Source organism: Aotus nancymaae, unplaced genomic scaffold, assembly GCF_030222135.1.
Source record: "Aotus nancymaae isolate 86718 unplaced genomic scaffold, 86718_ANA_hifiasm-v0.15.2.pri h1tg000058l, whole genome shotgun sequence".
In the NCBI taxonomy this organism is placed as follows: Eukaryota; Metazoa; Chordata; class Mammalia; order Primates; family Aotidae; genus Aotus; species Aotus nancymaae.
In genome coordinates this window covers 45,361,838-45,385,477 of record NW_026988472.1, presented here as the reverse complement: position 1 = coordinate 45,385,477, position 23,640 = coordinate 45,361,838, and the positions used below count along the sequence as shown (strand labels likewise).

General features: G+C 42.2%; 1 protein-coding gene across 1 annotated transcript in view; it reads left to right on the top strand.

The window, feature by feature from the left end:
- Nucleotides 1–5,206: 5,206 nt before the first annotated feature.
- The window catches only part of EGFL6 (EGF like domain multiple 6), a 180,592-nt gene continuing 162,158 nt past the window's right edge, over nt 5,207–23,640 (top strand). Inside the window, exon 1 of the mRNA XM_064364631.1 lies at nt 5,207–5,280. Coding sequence (XP_064220701.1) covers nt 5,222–5,280 — 59 coding nt within the window. The 5' untranslated portion in view covers nt 5,207–5,221. The remainder of the gene's footprint in view (nt 5,281–23,640) is intronic.

Below are 23,640 nucleotides of genomic sequence, written 5' to 3'. Positions count from 1 at the left end.
ATTGCAGGTGTCAACCACCACGGCCAGCCTACTATTATTCTTTGAACAGGTATTGATTGGGTACCGTTATGTGTATATTTAGAGCATCTGTTTCACCCACTGAATTAGTCTAGAGCCACTCACAGATTTCAGCATGTGTTCCTATACTTGACAATGTCATTGTGATAGCGTTAGCAATGCGGTGCATGGCTGTCTCAAACATTTTCTCTTTTTAAAAACAAAGGAATCTGGCTGGGCATGGTGGCTCACACCGGTAAACCCAGCACTTTGGGAGGCTGAGGTGGTTGGATCACCTGAGGTCAGGAGTTCTAGATCAGCCTGGCCAACATGGCAAAACCCCATCTCTACTAAAAATAAAAATATTAGCCAGGCATGGTGGTGGGTACCTGTGATCCCAGCTACTTGGGAGGCTGAGGCAGGAGAATCACTTGAACCCAGAAGGCGGAGGTTGCAGTGAGCCGAGATTTTGCCACTGCACTTTAACCAGGGTGACAGAGTGAGACTCGGCCTCAAAAAATAAAAAAATAATAAAAATAAAAATAAGGGGATCTAATGCATTACAAAGTTCTATATTGATCAACAATTACTGTAATTAATTTAAACAGAATTTAATTGGTGTGGTTCAGCCATTTATTTTCTCCTTCTTCAAAAATAAAGAGGAAGACTCTCAGTCACTCATCTTTCATTAGGAGTGTAGTCGGCCTCTAGAATGCCTGGGCTGTAATTTAAAATCACCCACATCCACAGTGGTCGTCACCTTTTCTGCATTCCTGCCATGAAATTCAACCTCATGTTTATTCTTCATTTTCTGTCTCCTTTAGAATTTTTTTTTTGTACTTTGGGCTCTGGGGTATATGTACACATCCTGCATCCTGCAGCAGGATTGCTGCATAGGTACATACATGCCATGGTGGTTTGCTGTCTCCGTCCCCCTCCTTCCCCGTCCCCAGCCCCGTCTCCTACTTCAGGTATTTCTTCTGGTGTTATCCCTTCCCATCCTCCCTGCCCCCCACCCCGCTGTCCCTCCCTTCCCCTCCCATTCCCCCAACCTAGCCCAGTGAGTACTGTTCTCTTCCCTGTGCCCTAGTGTTCTAATTGTTCATCACCCGCCTATGAGTGAAAACATGCAGTGTTTGGTTTTCTGTTCTTCTGTCAGTTTGCTGAGAATGATGGTTTTGAGATTCATCCATGTCCCTACAAAGGACATGAACTCGTCATTTTTTATGGGTGCATAGTATTCCATGGTGTATATGTGCCACATTTTCCTTGTCAAGTCTATCATTGATGGGCATTTGGGTTGGTTCCAGGACTTTGCTATTGTAAACAGCACCACAATGAACATACATGTGCATGTGTCTTTATAATAGAAAGATTTATAATCCTTTGGGAATATAGGCAGTAATGGGATTGCTGGGTCAAATGGAATTTCTACTTCTAGATCATTGAGGAATCGCCACACTGTCTTCCATAATGGTTGAACTAATTTACACTCCCACCAACAGTGTAAAAGTGTTCCTATTTTTCCACATCCTCTCCACATCTGTTGTCTCCAGATTTTTTAATGATCGTCATTCTAACAGGCGTGAGATGGTATCTCAATGTGGTTTGGATTTGCATTTCTCTAATGACCAGTGATGATGAGCATTTTTTCATATGTTTGTTGGCCTCATGTATGCCTTCTTTTGAAAAATGTCTGTTCATATCCTTCGCCTACTTTTGAATGGATTTGTTTGCTTTTCTCTTGTAAATCTGCTTTAGTTCTTTGTAGATTCTGGATATTAGCCCTTTGTCAGATGGGTAGATTGTAAAAATTTTTTCCTATTCTGTTGGTTGCCAGTTCATTCTAATGATTGTTTCTTTCGCTGTGCAGAGTCATGACAATGGTTCCAGTATTTATTTAGAGACAGGGTCTCACTCTTTCACTCAAGCTGGAGTAGAGTGGCATGATCAAGGCTGACTATATCCTCGACTTCCTGGGCTCAAGTAATCCTCCTGCCTCAGCCTCCAGAGTAGCTGGGAACACAGGCACACACTACCATGCCTGGCTAATTTTTTAAAAAACATTTTGATACAGATGGGATCTCACTATGTTGCCCAGGCTGGTCTGAACGCCTGAGCTCAAGCAGTCCTCCCACCTTGGCCTCCCAAAGTGCTGGGATTACAAGTGTGAGCCACTGAGCCCATCCCAGTCTCAGTATTTAAAAGCATTTAGTCATAGTAATCTGTAGGACCCAAAGAAAGCTATGAAATCTGATGCTTGTTACTCAGTTTGGGGATATATATAACTCCTGACATGGCACCCCCCCTGCTCAATCTGGTAGCTCTCAAATTCTGTTCACAGCTATATTTTTGTCTTTGCTTTACAGAATTCCTCACCTATTGCACTTCTGCAAAGATTGGTTAAAGCAGTGTTTTTCAAACTTTAATACACACACCATCCTCTGTGGATCTGAGTGGAATCGTATTCTGATTCAGTAGGTCTGAGGAGGGGCCCAAGGGTTGCATTTCTGACAAGTTCTCAAGTAATGCCCATGCTGCAGATCAAGGGACCACACTTTGAGTAGAAAGGATTTAAAGGACAGATGGCGAGCCCAGTTACAAAATCAAACTCAGATGAGCCTCTTGAAAGATTCCAAACCAATCTCAATGGTGAAGTGTGCTTTCAATGCTGAAATTCATCCCTGACTACCCTGTGAGCACCACCTTCTTGGCATCACCAGACCAGAGGAGTTCTGCGAGTGATGGATTCTAAGGAAAGGTGTTGGTCGCATCTATAATCAGCCTTTTAAAGGCAAAAGCTGTGTTTAAGCCAAAGCGGAACCTACCTTATACGTTCTGGTTGCAAGTGTTGGGTTTTGGATGAGGTTGAGTTTTGGAGAGGGCCTGGTATCCACTGGAGAATCATCTGCAGAATTGCTTGATGTATGGGGGAAAAAAACTGTTTCTACATCTGGAGTCACAGAAATGTTCTGTTTGTGCTCAGAAGAGAAAGTGGTTCCCATTCTCCTGCTCTGATTCCGAGATGGTTTCCTGAGGGTGGCATATGTTTTCTCACCTTCTGCCAAGCACAGAAGATGACCACAAATGGGCCTGGAGATGGCTTTGAGCTTTGATCTTTCAGAACTCATATTAAGTGGTTGAAAAATATGCCCCATGAATCAATCAATGGGTCCAAGAGCTTTGAAGCTAATTCCTCAAAATGGGAAAGAGACAATGACTAGGGCACAGGTATGTTTGAAGTAGCTAATTTCAGTAAGCCTTGAGAAAAGGCTTTGAGATCACACAGGGCTTTGAGATCACTGTGTCACAGCCTGCTTGTAATCAGAATCGCTGGCAACTGTAAAAACACCGACGCTGGAGTCTCATGTCAGCTGTCTGGGGCGGGTCCAGAGAGTTCTAATGTACAGGCAAGGCTAAGAAACAATGTTTAGATGAGTGGTTCTCAAAATTGAGCCGGCATCTAAATCACGTAGAAGTCTCTAGGGAACAGATTATTAGGTCCTACCTGCAGAATTCGTGATTCAGTAGGTTTGGGATAAGCCTGAAATTTTGCATTTCGAATAACAGGTGATGGTGATGGGGCTGGGCTTGTACCACACCGTAAAACCATTGTCCTCCATCAGGGATCAGCAAACTATGGCCCTGGGTCAAATTCAACCCTCCACCTGTTTCTGTATAATAAATAAAGCTTTATTGAACACAGCTGGATTCCCATCATTTACATAATGCCTACGGCAGAACTGAGTTCTTGCAACAACCTATAAAATGTGTTAGACTTTAGCTGGTGCATCACCATCAGGTGGAGAGGTTGTAAAAACAGATTGCTGTGCCTCACCCAGGGTTCCTGATTCAGTACGTGTGGGGCAGGGCCTGGGAATCTGCAGTTCTAACAGGTTCCCAGATATAGTGATACAGTGACAACCAAAGTGATTTTCCTAACTCTCTACTCTCACACAGTTACTCAACACTTCTATAACCCCAGATACGTAAAGGGTCTTTTCCCATACACAAAGCAATTCTGCAGATGATTCTGCAGCGGACACCAGCTGGATGTCCTTTAATTCTATTCAATTCCAACACTACCTGGAGACAGGGTCAGATCCCACAGGTTGAGGGCTCAGTCCCACAAGACTGCCTCCACTTAAGATGCCATTCACAAGTTTAGGTTGTAGCCTGTACTTCTGACTGACCAGGGTCGCTGTAACCCCCTCCCTGAGTTCAATTAATTTGCTATAGTGGCTCACAGAGCCCAGGGAAACACGTTTACTTATATTTACCCATTTATTATAAAGAGTGTTACAAAGGATCCAGATGAACAGCCATATGGAAGAGAAGCATAAAGTGAGGTATGGGGAAGGGGCGTGGAGGTTACATGCTCTCTGCGGGTGCATCACCCTACAGGAACCTCCATGTGTTCAGAAATCCAGAAGGCCACCTGAACCCTGTTCTCTTGGGTTCTTATGAAGGTCTCATTACATAGGCATGATTGTTTACATCATTGGCCATTGGTGGTCAACGTAAAGTTCAGTCGTTTCCTCTCCCCAGAGGCCAGGGGGGTGGCTCTGAAAGTTCCTTCCCTCTAATCACATGATTGGTTCCCCTGACCTCCGGCCCTCAACCTGAGGCAGTACAGAAGCCCACCAAGAGTCTCCTCATTAGAACAAAAGATGCTCCCATCACCCAGGAAATTCCAAGGGATTTAGGAGCTCTGTGTCAGGAACCTGGGTCAAAGATCAAATATTGGAACAAAAGATCCTCCCAGCACTCCAATTGTTCAGACAATTACAAAGATTTTAGAGGCTCTGTGCCAAGGACTGGGGGCAGAGACCAATATGTGTATTTCGTATTATTTCACAGCAGGTGATACTGATGCTGTTGGGCCGGGGACCACACTTTGAGAAGCATTGAGTTGGTTCTTTTTAATATGAATATAACTTCAACTTTTATTTTAGATTCAGGGATTACATGTGCAGGTTTGTTACATGGTGATATAGTTTGGCTCTGTGGACCACTCAAATATCATGTCGAATTGGAATCTTCAGTGTTGTAAGAGGGGTCTGGTGAGAAGTGATTGGATCATGCGGGTAGACTGCCCCCTTGCTGTTCTCGTGATAGTGAGTGAGTCCTCACGAGATCTGCTTGTTTAAAAGCGTGTAGCAGTTACCCCTTTGCTCTCTTCCGCCTGCTCCAGCCGTGGTATGTGTCTGCTTCCTCTTCTACCATGATTGTTAAGTTTCCTGAGTTCTCCCGAGCCATGCTTCCTGTACAGCCTGTGGAACTGTGAGTCAATTAAACCTCTTTTCTTATAAATTACCCAGACCTAGGCAGTTCTTTATAGTAATGCAAGAACGGACTAATACACATGAGTATACTGAATGATGCTGAGGTTTAGGGTACAATTGATCCTGTTAGCAAGGTAGTGAGCCCAGTACTTAATAGTTCTTCAGCACTTACCCTCCTCCCTCTCTCCTTGTCTTGCAGTCCCCAGTGTCTCTTGTTTCCATTTTTAAGTCTGTAAGTACCCAATGTTTAGCTCCCACTTCCAAGTGAGAACATGCAGTGTTTGGTTTTCTGTTCCTGTGTTAATTTGCTTAGGATAATGGCCTCCAGCTGCATCCATGTTGCTGCAAAGGACATGATCTCATTCTTTTTTAATGACTGCATAGTATTCCATGGTGTGTATGTACCACATTTTCTTTATCCGATCCACCATTGATGAGCACCTGGGTTGATTCTATGTCTTTGTCATTATGAATAGTGCTGGATTGCTGCTGAGTTTCAGTATTATCTTTGGCATTCTGTAAAAGTGGACTTTCTGATGAGCTCTGAGTGACTAAGGAGAGGAGTATGAATGGTTATGTGGCGGGTCCAATGAAGACCAGTTCTGTCCTTCCGTTGACTGGAATGCTTTTTCATAAATTTCTGTCCAAGTGAGTGAGAGCAAAAAAGAAATGCTGAGATGTTACTTTGCGATTTGAATCAGAGAGAAACTCTAGTTGCAAAATTCCAGGTTTCTTTTTACGGGCACTAGATTGAAAGTCAGAATTAAAAACAGAAGACAAGTTATTATCTTCTCAGGGAGGCTGTAATTAATGGTGACTTTGTCCAGAAGCTCAGGCTGGCTGGAGCAGCTGTTTTAGATACAAAAATGGTTTGCAAAGCAGAAGTTAGATAGGGCAAAGAGAAATCAAAGTGATACTGAAAGTGGAAACTAAGAGTTCACAGAGGTAGAGACTGATGGCCAGGTGCGGCGGCTCACGCCTGTAATCCCTGCACTTTGGGAGGCCAAGGTGGGCGGATCATTTGAGGCCAGAAGTTTGGAACCAGCCTGGCCAACATAGCAAACCGCGTCTCTACTAAAAAATACAAAAATTAGCTGAGAATGGTGGCACACATCTATAGTCCCAGCTACTCAGGAGGCTGAGGCAGGACGATCACTTGAACCTGGGAGGCGGAGGTTGCAATGAGCCGAGATTACGCGACTGCACTCCATGCTGGGCAACAGAGTGAAACTCCATCTCAGAAAAACAGAAAAAAAGATTGACAACAGATGAGTCCTGTGAGTAGCAGCCTTAGTGAATTCACGTGTTTCCTATTTTAATTGCTTCCTCACCTTTGAACATATGACATTACTTTCAACAGTGTTGTTAGCAAGCTTTCTCTCTCTGTCTATTGGCTCTGCTCTCTTTCGTGTTCCCTGCATCCTCAGGCATGCATTTGGTGGTGCCAAGATTTGCCAGGTTACATCTTCACAGGATAGCAACCCTAGTCAAAAGAGAACTTCTGTTTCCCAGAAGTTGAAACCTGAGTCCAGGGATTGGGTTTAATGAAATTGACTTTAGTCTTGCCTGTCCCCAAGTCATTCACTCTTGTTGTGTAGAAAACTCTCATTGTCCCTGGGAGATAGAATGGTGTCAACCTTACCTAACTCTCTTAAACTAGGGAGCGGCACAGGGGCAGTCCCTAGAAGACAACCGAGGGGAAGGGAAAGAAACTGGGAAGTACAATCGCAGAGGTCCACTTCAGCCTCTCTTCACGGAGGAAGTGGATGTTGCTTTCCTGAGAGGCAGGGGCAGTGTTCCATGTAAGCCTTCATTTTTAGATGCTCAAGTATGGAGCCAAGCTGGGTGCAGTGGCTCATACCTGTAATCCCAGCACTTCGGGAGGCTGAGGCGGGCCAGAAGTTGAAGCCAGGAGTTTGATATCAGCCGGGATAAAATGGTGAAACCCTGTCTGTACTAAAATTACTAAAATTAGCTGGGTGTGGTGGCTGGCACCTGTAATTCCAGCTACTCAAGAGGCTATGGCAGGAGAATCGCTTGTACCCAGGAGGTGGAGGTTGCAGTGAGCTGAGACTGTGCCACTGCACTGCAGCCTGGGCAACAGAGTGAGACTCCATCTCAAAAAAAAAAACAAAAAAAAAAAACAAAAAACGATGGAGCCAATATGCAGAGGGCTTTGAATGGCAAGAAAATGAGAAAGAGCTTGGACTTTTCTGTTACTGGTGGAGAGCTACTAACAAGGCTTTGGAGCCATGTAATGGTGTAACAAAATAACACTTTGAAGGAATTAATTGAATTTGTTTTATGAGCAAGTTTGAAAAGCAGGGATATCGTTTCAAGACTATCAAAGTAAGTCAGAAGTAGGGTGATATGAACAGGGCTATGAAACTGACGGGAAGAAAAGTACTTAGGTGACAATTAACTCCAGGACATTAATAAACATTAGAGACAGACGCCAACTCCATGCATTCATTCACCTGGGCTGGAATTGATATGCTGCGGGTTTAGATCTGCCTTGCTTGGCTGGGGCACCCACCACTGAGCCAAGCTCTGGTCCTCAGCCTCCATGGGCACTTCTGCTCCCTTCCACCCCAGACTCCTGTCCTGCTCTGCTTCTGGGCCCAGGCTCAACCTGGATCACCAATGTGTGCTTCTGCTCATTTCTGCCCCCGAGAGATGTTTACTTTATTCTTAGTGTGGTGTTATGTCTTCTAATATTATTTTCATATTTTACTTAATATAAAATGTTTGGAGCCAAGGAGCCCTCAAACTGTCAGCTTACAATGCTGTCTTCACTGAAATTCAGCCCACTTATTCGTTGAGAATTTCTCTGAGCATTTCATAACATGTTCGCATCCTGGTTGCCTAATGTTATTTCTTTGTCTTTTTTCAATAGTAAAGGGAAAAGCAGAGAAACTATATATATACATATGCAATATACAAATGTATATGTATATATAAAATTTTTTTAATTTGTAAAGAATTTACTTTTAAAATATACAGTTGGGCATATATATATATATATATATATATATATATATATATGTTTTTTTTAAAAAAATACTGTGATTAGAGCCAGAGCTGTAACGAGTCATAGTATAGTAATATTCAAAGCATGTTCTATGAATTGTGAGTAGTGTGCTGTGTAATGGAGAGGACATGGAGAATTTTACTAAAAAAATGAGAAAGCTTATGGTTTTCATTAGTGGAAGGAATGAAACCAGTGTAGTGTGACCTGGAGGGGAGGGAAAGTGTCAATCACTATTACTATCGAGTTTGCTACTTCTGTTATCATTCAATAGTGGGTCTCTCTAAGCAATTTTCAGATGTATACTAACAGGGATGTGACCCTCTACCTGGTGGCAGCACTCAATGGCTGTCCTGTTGTATCCCCATTAGTGCCTTTGGCTTTTGCTGTCTGTTCACCCACAATATGCCTGCGTGGGTGAGCTTAAAGGAAGGAAAAACTGGATAGGTTATATCGTGGGTGTACTTTTGCAAATGTGGTATTTCAGCAGCCTGGAGAATTACCAAAGCAAAAGAGATGATTCTGCAGGCAAATTTAATTACTTTTAAAGAACGAGCAATTCCAGATTCCAAGTCTCAGAGGAGTTTCTTATCTTCTTTCTCAGGCATTTAAACAGGTTGCTTTCACTTGGAAATCTTAGCTCAGGGGAAAGAATTAGAGCTGATTTAGAGTTTCTTCAAGTTTTTTTAAATTACAGAGGTACTACAGGCTTTTAAAATATATTCAAAACAGTGATTTAGAAATTATAAAAAGTGAGTCTTCTGCTTGCCAAATGATTCCTTCATCTCATTTTCTGGGGGAAATTGTTAAAAGAGCTTTCATTTCATTTTCTGGGAATATATCTATGTATCTGTAATTATATATGTAACTAGAGCAGTGGTTCTCAGCTGGGGGTAATTTTGCCCCCCAGGCGACAGTTGGGAATATCTGGGGACATTTTCGGTTGTCACAATTGAGAAGTGCTATTGGCTGAGTAGAGGCCAGGGCTGCAGCTAAACATCCTACAATGCTCAGGACATCCCCACAACAAAGAACCATCCTGCCCAGAATGTCGAATGCCACAGTTAAGAAACCCTAACCTACACATTTTCTTCATAAAAGAAACCCTGAAACAGGTATGATGTTTTAGAAAATAATTCTGAGAAGTAAAGGACCATTATTTCTTAGATGTCCTTATGGGGACTCTATCCACTAATAATCCAGAAGTATTTTCTTTCTCTTTGTTAAAGTCTTTAAATAATTTTTAGAGCAAGCGTTGAAATAACATTTACTCCCAGTTTCACTCAGTCACTTAGGCAAAGAAGGTCACCTTGCGGATTCGGCCAGGTTGTGCCCTACGTTGGGGAAAATCGGGACAATAGGTTGGAAGCCTGAAGGTGCTTAGATGAATAGCTCCTTGGCCATCACTGAGTCAGGATAGGACGTCACTGGGGACAGGGGGCTCCTGGCTGAGACTAAACGAGATTCGAGGCACAATCAGCTCATAAGGACAATCTTACCCGCTTAATACCTAGAAAAAGCCAGCAGTCCCATCTGCACCCACCTCCCGTACCTCCAAAACACATGGTGATTGGGTTCCTTTCTGCTTTATAATAAGTCCTTTATGCTAATTTTGATCTGACTGTCACTTGAATAAAAATGTCAGGAGGTGGGAAAAACAAGAAGTTTGAAAGAAGCAGAACTTTACTAAAGGGTTTCCCCCTCCCTTAGGCCATTCCATAGAATGTGTGCTGAGAACCGCATCCCAGTGTAGAATTCGTATCTTGGAAGAGGGAGGACCCTTTCAGTCCAAATTCATGAATATGAACAGGGGCTACTTTGCCAATGACAACAAGATGGTTGCCTCTCGGAGACTTCCTTCCTTCGTTTCTTTCTTCCTTCCTACTGTCTTCTTTCCACTTTTTCCTTCCTTCCAGAAAGTCATATCTTAGAAAACCTCAAACTTCTTAGAAAACAAAATATTGTAAAAGTACAAATATATAAAATTTAAAAATTTTGGTATGCACCATTCTACGCAGTGGAGAGTACAGGGACAAGACAGAAGAATCAAGTTTAAGGCCATTCATAGCTGTTCCGAAAACCTCATTCTATAAATAGCATGTACACTTCTATTTCCAATATGTTAAGTCATCAATTAGCATTTTGTTGCCGATCGATATTTATTAAGAACTTAATGGAGGCCTAGCATTTTACTGGACACAATGCATATTTATTCCAGGCAAGTAGACATGAAAATCCTTCCTGTGGCCTGTATCAAATGCCATAATGTGTCACGCATGAAATCTAACTATTCTTTATCCTGAGCTTAATTTAAATCTTCATCATTGAAAACAGGTGTGTGGTTGAAGAGACAAATGCAGAGCTATGAATAGGGCAAGCAGGCTTTGATTCTAAATCTCACAGTTCACTTGCAGTAGGACATGGCTGCATTTTCCTGGGACAAACATATCCAAAGTTTACCCCAAGATAATATCATTCATGACATTTTTCTTCCAGATTTTTGCTTCCTTCTTTTGGCTTCTAAGGTAATTAAAGGAAAAACAAATATATTTAAAATCCAACCACTTCCCATCACTCTCACTGCCCACTCCCCCCACTCCCCACCCGACCCCAACCCCACCCAGTCCTGGCCCTAGTCTTCTCCAACTCAGTCAATCCAACAGTCCTCTCAGCTGTCTCCCTGCTCCTGCCCCGGCCCCCTGCAGCCTATTCTCTGTGGAGCGAGCAGAGGGATTCTCTTAAAAAGGAAGAAACATCACATCACACCTCTGCTCAAAAGCCTCCAATGGCTCCTCATTTCACTCAGCCAGGGCCCCATCTGTGGCCACTGTCTTCGCAGGGCCTTTGCACATGCCATTCTCTCCATCTGGAGAGCCTCCTCTCCCTAGATGGTCAAGACTTACTTTTAGCTCTAGTCTATGTCGTCCTGCGGGCCTTTACCAACAGCCGCCTCAGCAACTTCTCCCCACTGCCACAGCACTCCCTGCGCTTCTTCCTGGAAGGTCTTCCCCATGCACTTATAACCCATCCAAGACACTTTCTTTATTTGTGTATTGGTTTACTATCTGTCTGCCCTACTTGAATGAAAGTTCTAGGCAGGCAAGAATTTCGGTCTTTCTGCACTACTATATCCCCAATGGCCGGAACTGTACCTGATACAAATATTTAATGAAGAAAAAATAAAAACCACCTGCTTCAATCAGTGTTTTTGTTTTTCTAACCCATTGAAAAGGACTACAAGTCGACCCAAGCATGAAGAATGCTAAGCAGATTAGGATCCATCCAGATTTCTTTATATCCAATTGCCCATTAAAAAAAAAAAATCCAGCCAGGGCGGTGGCTCACACCTGTAATCCCAACACTTTGGAAGGCCGAGGCGATTGAATCCCTTGAGCTCAGGAGTTTGAGACCAACCTGGGCAACAACAACAACAACAAAATACAAAAATTAGCCCCGTCTCTGCAAAGAACACACAAAAATTAGCTGGGTGTGGTAGCACGTGCCTGTAGTTCCAGCTATTCAGGAAGCCGAGGTGGGATGATCGCTAGAGCACAGGAGGCTGAGGCTACAGTGAACCCAGATTGCACCACTGCAGTCTGGTCTGGGCAACAGAGTAAGACCCTGTCTCAAAAAAAAAAAAAAAAATCTACTTAGGGTTTTTGATTAGGTTACTAATGACAAAACATTTTTAATAATTAGCGGATACTTGCAGCATGCATAAAAGTGCAACCACATGCAGTAAGCATGTGCAACTAACTACCCACACACCTAAATAAACTTTGTTTACAAACTCTCGTTTCACCACCAATCACTTCATCTCCGAGATGTTGGCAATGTTTTGCTAACCTGCTGGAGAGAGGGCCAAGTATCAGTTAACCAGGCAAGAAGTTTTGTCTGTTTCATGCATTACTGCTTTCTCAATGCCTAGAACTGTACCTGGTACAAATATTTAATGAAGAAAAATTAAAAACCACCCCTCTTCAGTTAATGCTTCTGTTTTCCTAACTCATTGAGGAGGACTACATGGCTACCTGACAACAAGCATATAGCCCAGTGCTGTCTAACAGAAACATAACATGAGCCATATTTTAAATTTTCTAATCCTGTCTCTAAAAAAACAAAACTAATAGTTCAATTTAAAACATAAAATGAAAGAAGTGAAATGACATGATTATAGTAATATTTTCTTTAACCTCGTACATCAAAAATATTATTTCAATAAGAAATCAATATTAAAAGGATCAATGAGATACTTAGCATCCTTTTTTGCACTAAGTCTTCAAAATCCCATGTGTATTTGACACTTAGAGCACGTCTCGATTTGGACACATTTCCAGTGCTCACTGGGGCTGCTGGCTACCATATTGGATGGCACAGACAGAAACATTCTCTGTAACTGCCTCAATGGCCCATGTTAATGTTACTATTCACTCATTCAAGCAAATGAAATTTTTGAGTCCCTGCCATGTCTCAGGAAATGTTCTAAGGGTTAGGACACAAACAGAACAGACAGATTTCCCTTCCTATCCAGAATTTCTATTCTAGTGAGGAGACATAAATCACGAACAAAGTAAGGAGTGAAATATTTGCAGCAGGTAAGATGCTGGGCAGTGCTGTGGAGAGAGGGGTAGTAGGGAAGGGCCGGGGTGGGGATGACTGCAACTGTCGGAAGACGGTTCTAGGAGGCCTCACAGAGGCAGTGGTACCTGAGCTGCATGACGGAGGTAAGGGAGCAGGCTTGGGACATTGAGAGGAAGAGGGCTTCAGGCAGAGGAATAGCAGGGGCACAGACCCTGAGATAGTGTTTTTGGAGTGTCCCGGGATCTGCAATAGGGCCGCTGTGGCTGGGGTGGGGACAGCAAAAGGCAGCGTGGAAGGTAATGAGGTTGGAGAGAGAAGGGGAGCAGCGTAAGGGCTTGGTGGGACTTTGGCTTTTACCCTGGACAAAAATGGGAGCCTTGAGAGAGTTCTAAATGGAAGAGTCATAAGACATACATTTTACTAGCACCTCTGGTTGAGCCCAAACCTTGCTGCAAATCCTCGTGCACTCCTTTTTTCCCTCCATTTCCTTCTGCACATTGCCCTGGGCTGCAGCGCTGGAACGAACTACAGAACTGTGGTTGATCTCTTCAAAGAAGGTCCTCATCCTGTCCTCTGTTCTGCAGCAGCTCCTTCTTTGGCCATTCTGCCATGTAGACAGACAGAAGGACTAAACATTCAGCTCTCAGGAGAGCCGCCACGTGGGAGGAAAAAGATCAGTTCTGGGCAATGGCTTCCATAAAGCAGATGTCTCGTGGAAATCAAATACACCTCCTCCCCAGAGTGTATTCCATTTGTTCAGATTAAAATATCTCCTCGCTGAAACTAAGACATCATCCTTCAAAGGCTTGTCTCCATGTTTCAACATGGAGGCCATGGACGATGCCCTCTAGAGCATCATTTTTTTGTTTTGGTTCATAAAATTGTTGTATCCTAAAATATCTATCTATTGTGTCTTAGATTAAATAAAATACTGTATTAGCCCATCTTACAAATAAAGAAACTGAGGCATGGAAACTGCCCAAGCTAACACAGTTAGTAGCATTGCGATGGAAACTCAGAAATGGAATTCAAATCCAGGCACTCTGGTCCTAGAGCCAACATACTTCACCTCTACTATCTTGGAAGGGGATTATAACAAGAATAAACATAGCATTTTCTATGCTTAGCATGGCATTGGTGAGGTTTAGTGAATAGTATGTAACTAGGAGACAAACCCCTATTCGCTGGGTCCAGACCCAGCATGCTTAACGTACATTACATTACATTACTTACACAAACTTAGCATTCTACGTTCTGTGGGTTTACCTTCTCTGATCATAAGATGATATGAATTAGAAAGTTCACAGGAGCAACAAGCTCAATTGCTTTTTGATTATAAATTCCAAATAGCAGTGTGCTGCATTTATCTAACTGGTAACTGAGCAGGAAACTGGTACATCCTTTACTTACTGATGCAATGAGACTGCTTTCCTTAGCAGAACTCATTCAACTCTGGATTTCATCAAGCCTCTGCAAGGATTAAAATTGGAATAGGGAAAAGTGAAATGAAGAAATTAGAAAGGAAGTGATTAGACTGATTTTTTAATTTTTTATTTTATTTATTTATTTATTTATTTTGAGACGGAGTCTCACTCTGTCGCCAGGCTGGAGTGCAGTGGCATGATCTCGGCTCACTGCAACCTCCGCCTCCCAGGTTCCAGCGATTCCCCTGCCTCAGCCTCCCAAGTAGCTGTGATTACAGGCATGGCGCCACCACGCCTGGCTAATTTTTTTTGTATTTTAGTAAAGATGGGGTTTCACCATGTTGGCCAGGATGGTCTTGAACTCCTGGCCTCGTGATCTGCCCACCTTGGCCTCCCAAAGTGCTGGGATTACAGGCATGAGCCACTGCACCTGGCCTGATTTTTTATTAATATAGAATGGAAATATTACAAATTCTAGAGGCAAACAGAGCACTTATGGTATGAAAAAATTGTTTTAATTGTAAAGTTGTTTCAACCACTTCTGAGATGGTACCCTTTTATGCACTACCAGAAAATGCAGAAAAAAGAAAGAAGGAAGGGAGAGAGGGAAGGAAAGAAGGAAGGGAGGGAGACAGGGCGGAAGGAAGAGAAAGCAAGGGAGAGAGGAAGAAAGGAAAGATTTGTTCAGGGGCAGGTTGAAGTTAAATGTGATGCTTACTACATAGTCCACCGCCAAGAAAAGAGGAAATTAGTTTAACCAGATGAGATATATACAAAAATAATTACAGCTCACAAATTTAAACTTTGCTCACCAGGCAGCTCTTAGACATCCTAATTTCTAACTTGGGGCTAACAACCAAAAATCACTTCTCATTTTTAAGAAATCAGGGTTAGGACTCCAGTTGTCTCGCATTCTAAATTCAATGCCAAATGACAGACTTAACCGGTTTAAAACATCTCATTCTTCCTTTCATCATTCTTTCTTTGATATGAACTATTTTGTGGGTCATGAAATGTAGCAAAATCCAGAAAAGTTTAAGTCTGTTGATAAGGTAAAGGCAACTCTCTGGACCAACTGGAAATTTCTTGGTTTGGATTTGACTAATCATCACCTCTGCATATTCAGTTATATTTTATCTCGGTCTGTGTGGTCACATGGTATACTTGAAACAAAGAATCATTTTATCAATTGAGCCAAATAAAAAGGGATAAAATACATAGAAATCTGTTCAGAGTCAAGATCCAGCTTGCAGAACTTGAAATAAAAATGATGGCAGAGGACAAGAGAATAGCTATCATTTACCTGACACTGAATGCCACATCATCTCATTGAATTCCTACCGTAATCCCCTGAGGTAAATATCATCATCATTCTCATTTTAGAGATCAGAAACTCTATCTCAGATTAGTTAATAATTTATTTAAGACTACGCAACTAATAAAAGACAGATCAGGCTTCAAACCATTCTATCACATACGACTCACTATATGTGTAATTATTTCTAAACATATAAATATGAATTTCAAAATATATCTGGCCCCAATGATTTGGGGTAAAGGATCGTTGGCCTGTATTTTATTAAGATTCCCACTTACATTTCTAGTGGTCCAGGAGTTAGATTTCAGTGAGGTAGAAAGTCCTACCATGAGGTAATAGAGTTTATTTTTCTGCTATGGGGTCAGATAACTACAGTGTTTTTCACAATCTGCCTCATTAGAATTAACTGCATAAAGGCAGTGCCTACCCACATAGAGATGAATATTTTTATATTTGAGAAAAAGACAATACAGTGTATATAATGTCTATTATTAATTCCCTCAGCAGGTCCTGGGGTAGTACCCTATAATCAAACACATTAACATTTCTGCAATGTAATATATGAATATTCACCCTAAATGGGAAAAAGACTATAAATAGCCTCAGGATAATTGAAGTCAAATTTTGCTAACTGATGAAAAAACACTTCAGATTTTCAAAGCATTTAGATCATGGAATTGTGCATAAAGAACTGTGAACCTACATATTACATACTTCTTTGCCTTTAGAAATAGGATTCTGAGTGATATCTGTCACTGGCTCCAAAACGTTCTCCCTTTTAAACAAGGCCACTTCTCTGAACAGGATTAAACAGGATAAATATTCCCTTCTCTGCTTTGCCTATAAATATACAGTGCAATTAGCTTCCACTCTATGGGGCCCCTTCCCCAGCATATGCAGCTCAGCTATGCACCACCCTCTGTGAGATCATGAGAGCTCAGATGGATGGATTGTGTGCAATCTGCTTTTTACTTTTCTGGAGTCCTCTCTGCAACCACCCTGGTAATGCCTATTTTATATTTATACCTTCTGGTGCCAGTGGTGTATGCATTGTGTCCCCTTTGCACAAGACTACATAACCACTTGCCTAAAAGGAACTGGAAAGTTCATCTAGCCTAATTCTCTCTCATAATAGCCTCTAAGATGCCCCAATGGAAACAACTGCCTGGTATTAACACCCTGGTATAATTCCCTCCAACATTGTACCAGTGTTGGTTCCTGTGATCAGCAGAATACAGGAGAAATCATAATACATTGCTTCAGAGGTTAGGTTATAAGATATACTGTATGCTTGCACTCATGCTCATGTGCTTTCTTTCTCATCATTAAGCTCCAGGGAAGCCAAGTGGCAATGTCATGATGACACTTAATCAGCCCTAGAGAGTCCATGTGGTAAGGAGTTGAAGCCTCTTGCCACATGAGTGAACCATGTTAGAAACAGAACCTCCAGCCCTGGTCAAGCCTTCAGATGACTGTAGCCCTAGCTGACATCTCAACTTCAACCAAAAGGAGACCCTGAACAAGAACCACTCAGCTAATGTGCTCCCCAATTACCAACACACAGAAACTCTGAGATAATAAGTGTTTGTTGTATTGAGCCACTACATTATGAGAGTATTTTGTTACATAGCAATACATAACGAATACACTGTCCCATTTCATAGAAGACCAGATGTTATCTTAAAGACATCAGGAGATGCTCCAGAACCTCCCAGTTCTATGAATCCAAGGGCCAGCCCAGCTCACTCTGTTACGTGGAATGGGCAGGAGACCTCTTAATTTAATTTCCCAGGATCTTCTGCTTTTTTCATAGACACTGGAAGCCCATGGAAAATCTGGCCAATAACTCAGCTATGAAAAGAAAAGTTTAGCACAGATGTCCTGATTCTGAAGGGATGCTGCCCACTTGCTAAATTTCCCAAAATAGCCCTTGTTTGTAGGCTTGTTTTTCAGGAGATGGCTTTTGTTTTTTCCCATAATGGTGAAACTTTCTAGACTGTAGTTGTTAAGTCAGGAAAAATGAGAAAGTGTTTAACCCCTTTCCTTTGCCTGGTGTTGAAGAGCATGTTCTTAATGACTAGACTACTACTCTCTGAAGGGTTTTATGACAGCATTGACTCTGGCCTAGCCTTCCTGATTGCATCAGACCCCAAAGCTGCAGCTGTCCCCCTGCTTAGGTTACCTGATGAATGATTGCATTCCCTGTTCTAATGCTGACTGCCTTGTCTCCCCAGCTGCAGTTTACATATAGGATATACTTCCTGTCTGAAGCCCCCATCTGCCTATCATATCTCCATATGCCACATGCTTATATATTTTAGGTACAGATGGAGACATTAGTCTTGTAATTCATCACATGGGAAAATTCACAGGCTGGGTATTTTATTTCATCTTAAGTATTAATTTCTACCATTGCTACTAGAAGAAAAATCCTAAAATATCAATGAGAATTTTAGGTAAAATATCTGCCACCATTTAATATTACTGAATCATTCCTTTTAAGATTAAAATGAGGCATGACACATCCAAAATTATAGAAAAATGCACAAACCTAATATGGTAGATTTATTTTCACAACGTCTCCAATTCTTCACCCCTTTGCTCTTTGACCCGTAACTTTGCTATGCGTCTTTCTATATAGGCAGTGTCTATCCCCATCCCTTGAATCTAGGCTGGCCTTATGACTTGCTTTGTCAATAGAATGTGGCAGAGGTGAGTGTGTACCCATTCCAAGCCTTGGCCTCAAGGGATGTTGGAGCTCCCATTCTCTCTCAGAACATTTCACCTTGCATCCACCATGTTAACATGCCCAGGATAGCCAATGAGCAGCTGACAGCCAGGCATAGGAGAGAGCCCAGCCAAGATCACAGAACCACTGACCTGACGTACATCTGACCACAAATGTGTACATAAACACAGTAAAAATAACCACGCAGCGATCTTGTAGACTCATGAGCAATAATAGTTGATTTTTATGTCACTGAATTTTGGGGTGATTTGTTGTGCAGCATTATTGTAGCAATCAGTAACGGATGCACATAGGCCAGTTTTTGTTGTTGTTGTTGTTTGTATTGTGTGGCATGCTTAGGTCCCCAAGTGGAAGCCAGGCTATGAGAGAGGCTTTCCAGAAAGGGTCTAAGGAATATCCTTTCCATATCCTGTCTGAGGAATGTAAGCCTGGCTGACTATCTGAGATCCCAGTTAAAGGGACGGGCTTAGTTACTACCCAACAATGTGCAGACTTCCAGATGATTGTCCTGTTTCCAGCACACTACCATTACCCTTGATGGAATTTAGTGTCCTTCCAGAGTCTAGTCCCACTGATTCAACATTTCCAGAGTACAGACCTCCCACCGTCTGCCAGGGGGTGGGGTCTAACTACTTCTTATACAGATGTTTAACAAATCTACTCGCTTTAAGCAGCACTTGCCTTCCATTTCCAGAGGTGTCTAGTTACATGAATTCCTGAGCATTCGTTGGAGGTTCTTGTTATGACTTGAGTTGGTTTTCAGCTTTCCCTACTGCCAGGTTGGAGTTCTCTGGGCAGATGGGGCAAGACCCTAAGCCAGAGCGAACCATCAGGCTTCCTTCCATCTGCACAAGATCAGGAAGAGGCTAGGCTGGGGTGGCTGGGTTCTCAAGGTCATAAGTCAAGATGACCCACAGGGAGAAAAAGGCTTGTTTGAGGCAACGCAAGGGAAATAGCTGTGGACGAGATAGTGATAGGGTTTGACCCTGTGTTAGGAGAGAGCCCTGGCGGGACGGGATTGGATCATGGGAACAGTTTCCCCCATGCTGTTCTCGCTCATGAGAGCTGATGGCTTTAAAAATGTTTGGCAGTTCCCTCTTTGCTCTCTTCTGTCTCTCTGTCTTGCCTGCCACATGTAGGATGTGCCTTGCTTCCTCTTTGCCTTCCACCATGATTCCAAGTTTCCTGAGGCCTCCCAGCCATATGCAACTGTATATTAATATACAGTTGCTCATGGCTGGTAGTCAGTTAATTTATAATTAATTGTTTGTAAATTACAAACAATTTTGTTTATAAATTACCTAGTCTACTACCTATCTTTTTTTTTTTTTTTTTTTGAGAGAGTCTTGCTCTGTCACCCAGACTGGAGTGCAGTGGCACAATCTCGGCTCATTGAAACCTCAGCCTCCTGAATTCAAGCAATTCTCCTGCCTCAGCTTCCTGAGTAGCTGGGATTACAGGTACACACCACCACCCGTGGTTAATTTTTAGTAGAGATTAGGGTTTCACCATGTTGGCCAGGCTGGTCTCAAACTCCTGACTTCAAGGGATTTGCCCACCCGGGTCTCCCAACGTGCTGGGATTACAGGTGTGAGCCACTGCACCCAGCCTCAGGTAGTATCTTTATAGCAGTGTGAAAATGGACTATACAGATAGTCTTTAAATTTAGCTTCAGCAGCATTTCAGGGACTAGCAGAAAAAATGCTAATTCGAAGCCAGTGAACAAAGATCTGCATTGATGAAAGCCTGCACCCATTTATAACTCACATCTTCCCAATTCTATCACAAAGGCCTAAAGTTCCTTTAAGTCCTAAAGCTATCAAAATGTATTTTGGGGCCTGAATTTTTCCAAAAGTTGAGTTTCCATATCACTGGTTGTGGTTAGATTCCATGTGGGAAGTGTTACCTGCTTAGCATTTTAATTAATTAGTATTCTTGTTTGTGGATTTTCTTTTTCTTCAAGACTATTTCCTGAGTACTGTCCTGAAAAATAAACAAAAAAGAAAAACATTCATGCTCACTGCAAAGTATTATTTCCCTCTCTTCCTCTCATAATTCATCCTCCAGACTTCTTTTTTCACTGGATCTGGTTCCTCAAATAATCATTTGAAAGTAGATGGTATATGAAGAAGAAACTGTGTCCCACACTAAGGTGATCAGACTACCTCTCCCAAGTATCTATTGAGAGATACACAAATTGTTTGGGATCAGTTACACAGTGTTGTGATAATCAGTGCACTCTTGATGTCTTACAGGCTTTTGTGGAGTCATCCAGGAGACCCATGCTTCAAGGTCTGACAGGGTTTTTCCCCTAGCTACTCTGTAGGTCCTCAGTCCTCTGACCTCATTGCAGTTCTCATTTGCAATGTTTTCTTAAATAGGTAGAAATGTTGTTTCCTGCTCATTTTCCTTTTGTACATTTGGCAAATACTATCTTGGCTTCCTCAGTGATCTTGTGTCTGGGTCTTCCCTCGTCTGGGAACCAGAGCTGACGTTTTAATTGTACTATAAATTCTAACCCCATTTCAAAGTGTAAGCTACCACATGAGTTACTTAGTTCTTTTTCTTTTATTAAAGGTGAGGGGTGGTTTGATAAAAATTTTTTAAGATTAGGGGTGATTAGAATGTTTATGCTATATTTGCTCCCTGCCTTGATACATAAAGTATTCTAAATGGCTCCATAGTTTGCTAAGAAAAAATAGGTATAAAACTTAAAACTTGGGCCTTGCGAAAATACACATGGCCACAACTAAGGGAAAAACAGAAAAAAAGAAAAATTTATGCAGGCTCCACTCCAAAGCTGAACCCAAAATTTGGCACTGAGCTTTCTGATGGCCCACTCAAAAAGGGAAAATATAGTCAATTGCTTGATTCATGTTGTCTAAGAAATAAAGCCTGCCAGTAATTCTGAGGAAGTAGAGTTTTTCCTAGCACATAGATCTAAAAGAACATTTCCATGCAGGTCTTCACATGGGGCACATCTTCGTCACTTCTAGAATAAATGTGATTGCTGCCGTGCTAGGGGTGTTTATTAAAAGATCCCTCTGTCTGAAGCTAACAAACGTAAATATCAACGCACTTCCCGGCAAAAGCAATTTTTCATGCAGGCCTCTGACAATGTGATCTAAATGTTTAGCTCTCCAGTGGTCTACCAGGAATCAAATGTGGAGTGTCTAGAGATGAATAGTCAGCTCATCCTTAAAATAAACTTCCATTAATATCATTTCTCTCAACAGAGTTCATCTTTTCATCATAATGTGTTAAAGCAGGAAATACCAGTAGACAGTTCTGCAAAGGCTAAATGAAAAGGAAATTAGCTTAATTTGCAATGTAAGACTTTCAGGTTTATTCCAAAGAATGTTAGGAGAGTGAGAACTGGCTTTTATAGTGGATTCCTATGAGAACACATTTTTTTTTCTCCCATACAACACCAGTGGAAGATTTTTTCTTTCTTTCTTTCTTTTTTTTTGGGGGGACGGAGACTCGCTCTGTCACCCAGACTGGAGTACAGTGGTGCAATCTCGACTCACTGCAACCTCTGCTTCCCGGGTTCCAGTGATTTTCCTGCCTCAGCCTCCCAAGTAGCTAGAATTACGGGCATGCGCTACCATGCCTGGCTAATTTTTCTATTTTTAGTAGAGATGAAGTTTCTCCATGTTGGCCAGGCTGGTCTCAAACTCCTGACCTCAAGTGTGATCCACCCACCTCAGCCTCCCAAAGTTTTGGGATTACAGGCGTGAACCACCATGCCCATCCCAGAAGATTTTTGAAAAATACCATTTTTTATCATTAAGTCTTAAAGGACAGAAAAACGTACATGAGGCCCTTCCCAACCCTACATGGTGATTGTGACAATTCATTTCCATTGTGTGAAAACATACAACATTTAATGATGATTGTCAGCTCCTATGCTGGGTAGGGTAGGTGCAGCAAAAGGAAACATATTAGAAAAGATGTCTCCTGGCCAACCCAGAGGTAAATTTTATTTGAGGGATGGTTCAAGTTTCATAAGCCTAGAATCAAACTTGCAACCATCTGTTTAAGGTTCTGTGGGAACCAAGAATTCCACAGCCCAGCGAGATAGGAGAGTATCCCAGGAATAGACCCTTCACTGAATCTTGTTTCCACTTCATGATAGAGAGCTCCCTAGGGCTGCCTTTCCCCTTGATTTTAGGGCTGGAGGAGGAGATTAAGAAGCACCTTTGGAGCTCAAATTTGGACATTCTGTGGTCCTTTTCCACAGAAGAGCTAACTCTTGGAATGAGATCTTTGAACATTCCACATGAGCCTCCAAAGACCAAATGACCCAAAACAAATGCAATTGATCCCTCTAATGATAATCTTGAATCCACTAACCATTTCCAGTCTCAACAAAACCAAACTGCGTACTATACCAGCAATTCTTTCTGGTTAAAAGAAGACCAACCATCTTCCAGTTTCTCTCACCTAGAATCTCCTTCACCTAGAATCAATCTGTAGATTGAATTACCAACTAGTCAAGGAAATGTTCAAAATATAGGTGGGATATGACAAATGTGGAATAAGTCTTAAGGCAATGCGGAGAATGGGCTGCCCAAATTGGAGCAGAGGGACTGGCTGAGAATGTTCTCTCCATATGCCCAGCCAGACATGTTCATCTACAAGAAGAGTGTCTTTGAGTGAACTGCTAATTGTCTTGGGTCAGCTTCCTCAGAAACAGAGCATAAGATGGTGGTTCTTGGGCAAGTAATTTATTGGCAGATGGCTTGCAGGAGAAATCTGTATGGGAGTGAGGGAGGCAGGATTGGAAGAAAGCAAGGATGTGGTTTCAGGTGAAGTCTAGCATCTCTCTGCCTAATCATACTGGGAGCTCTGAAACATAAATAGGATAGTGGAGTCTGTCTTGTCTTGAGGCAAAAGGGCTTTGGTAACCTGCATCTGTCATTCATTGGCATCCAGCCACTCTGCATTTATGTGGGTAAGGAGACCCTCAAGCATCTGCAGTGAAAGCAGCTTCAGTTGCCCAAGGATAGCTTCAGGAGCAGGTCTCAGGTGTGAGCTCTTAGCTGCAGCACCTACAGCAGTTTAGTGAAAGGAACCCCAAAAGTATCAGGCAAACATCAACAGCAGTGGCTAAACTAGCGTTTCTCAAACTTGAGTGAGCACCAGAGTCCTCTGGAGCATTTATTAAACACAACTTGTTGCACCTCACTCCCAGAGTTTCTGATTCAGTAAGTCTGGGATGAGGCCAAAGAATTTACATTTCACAGGTAATGCTG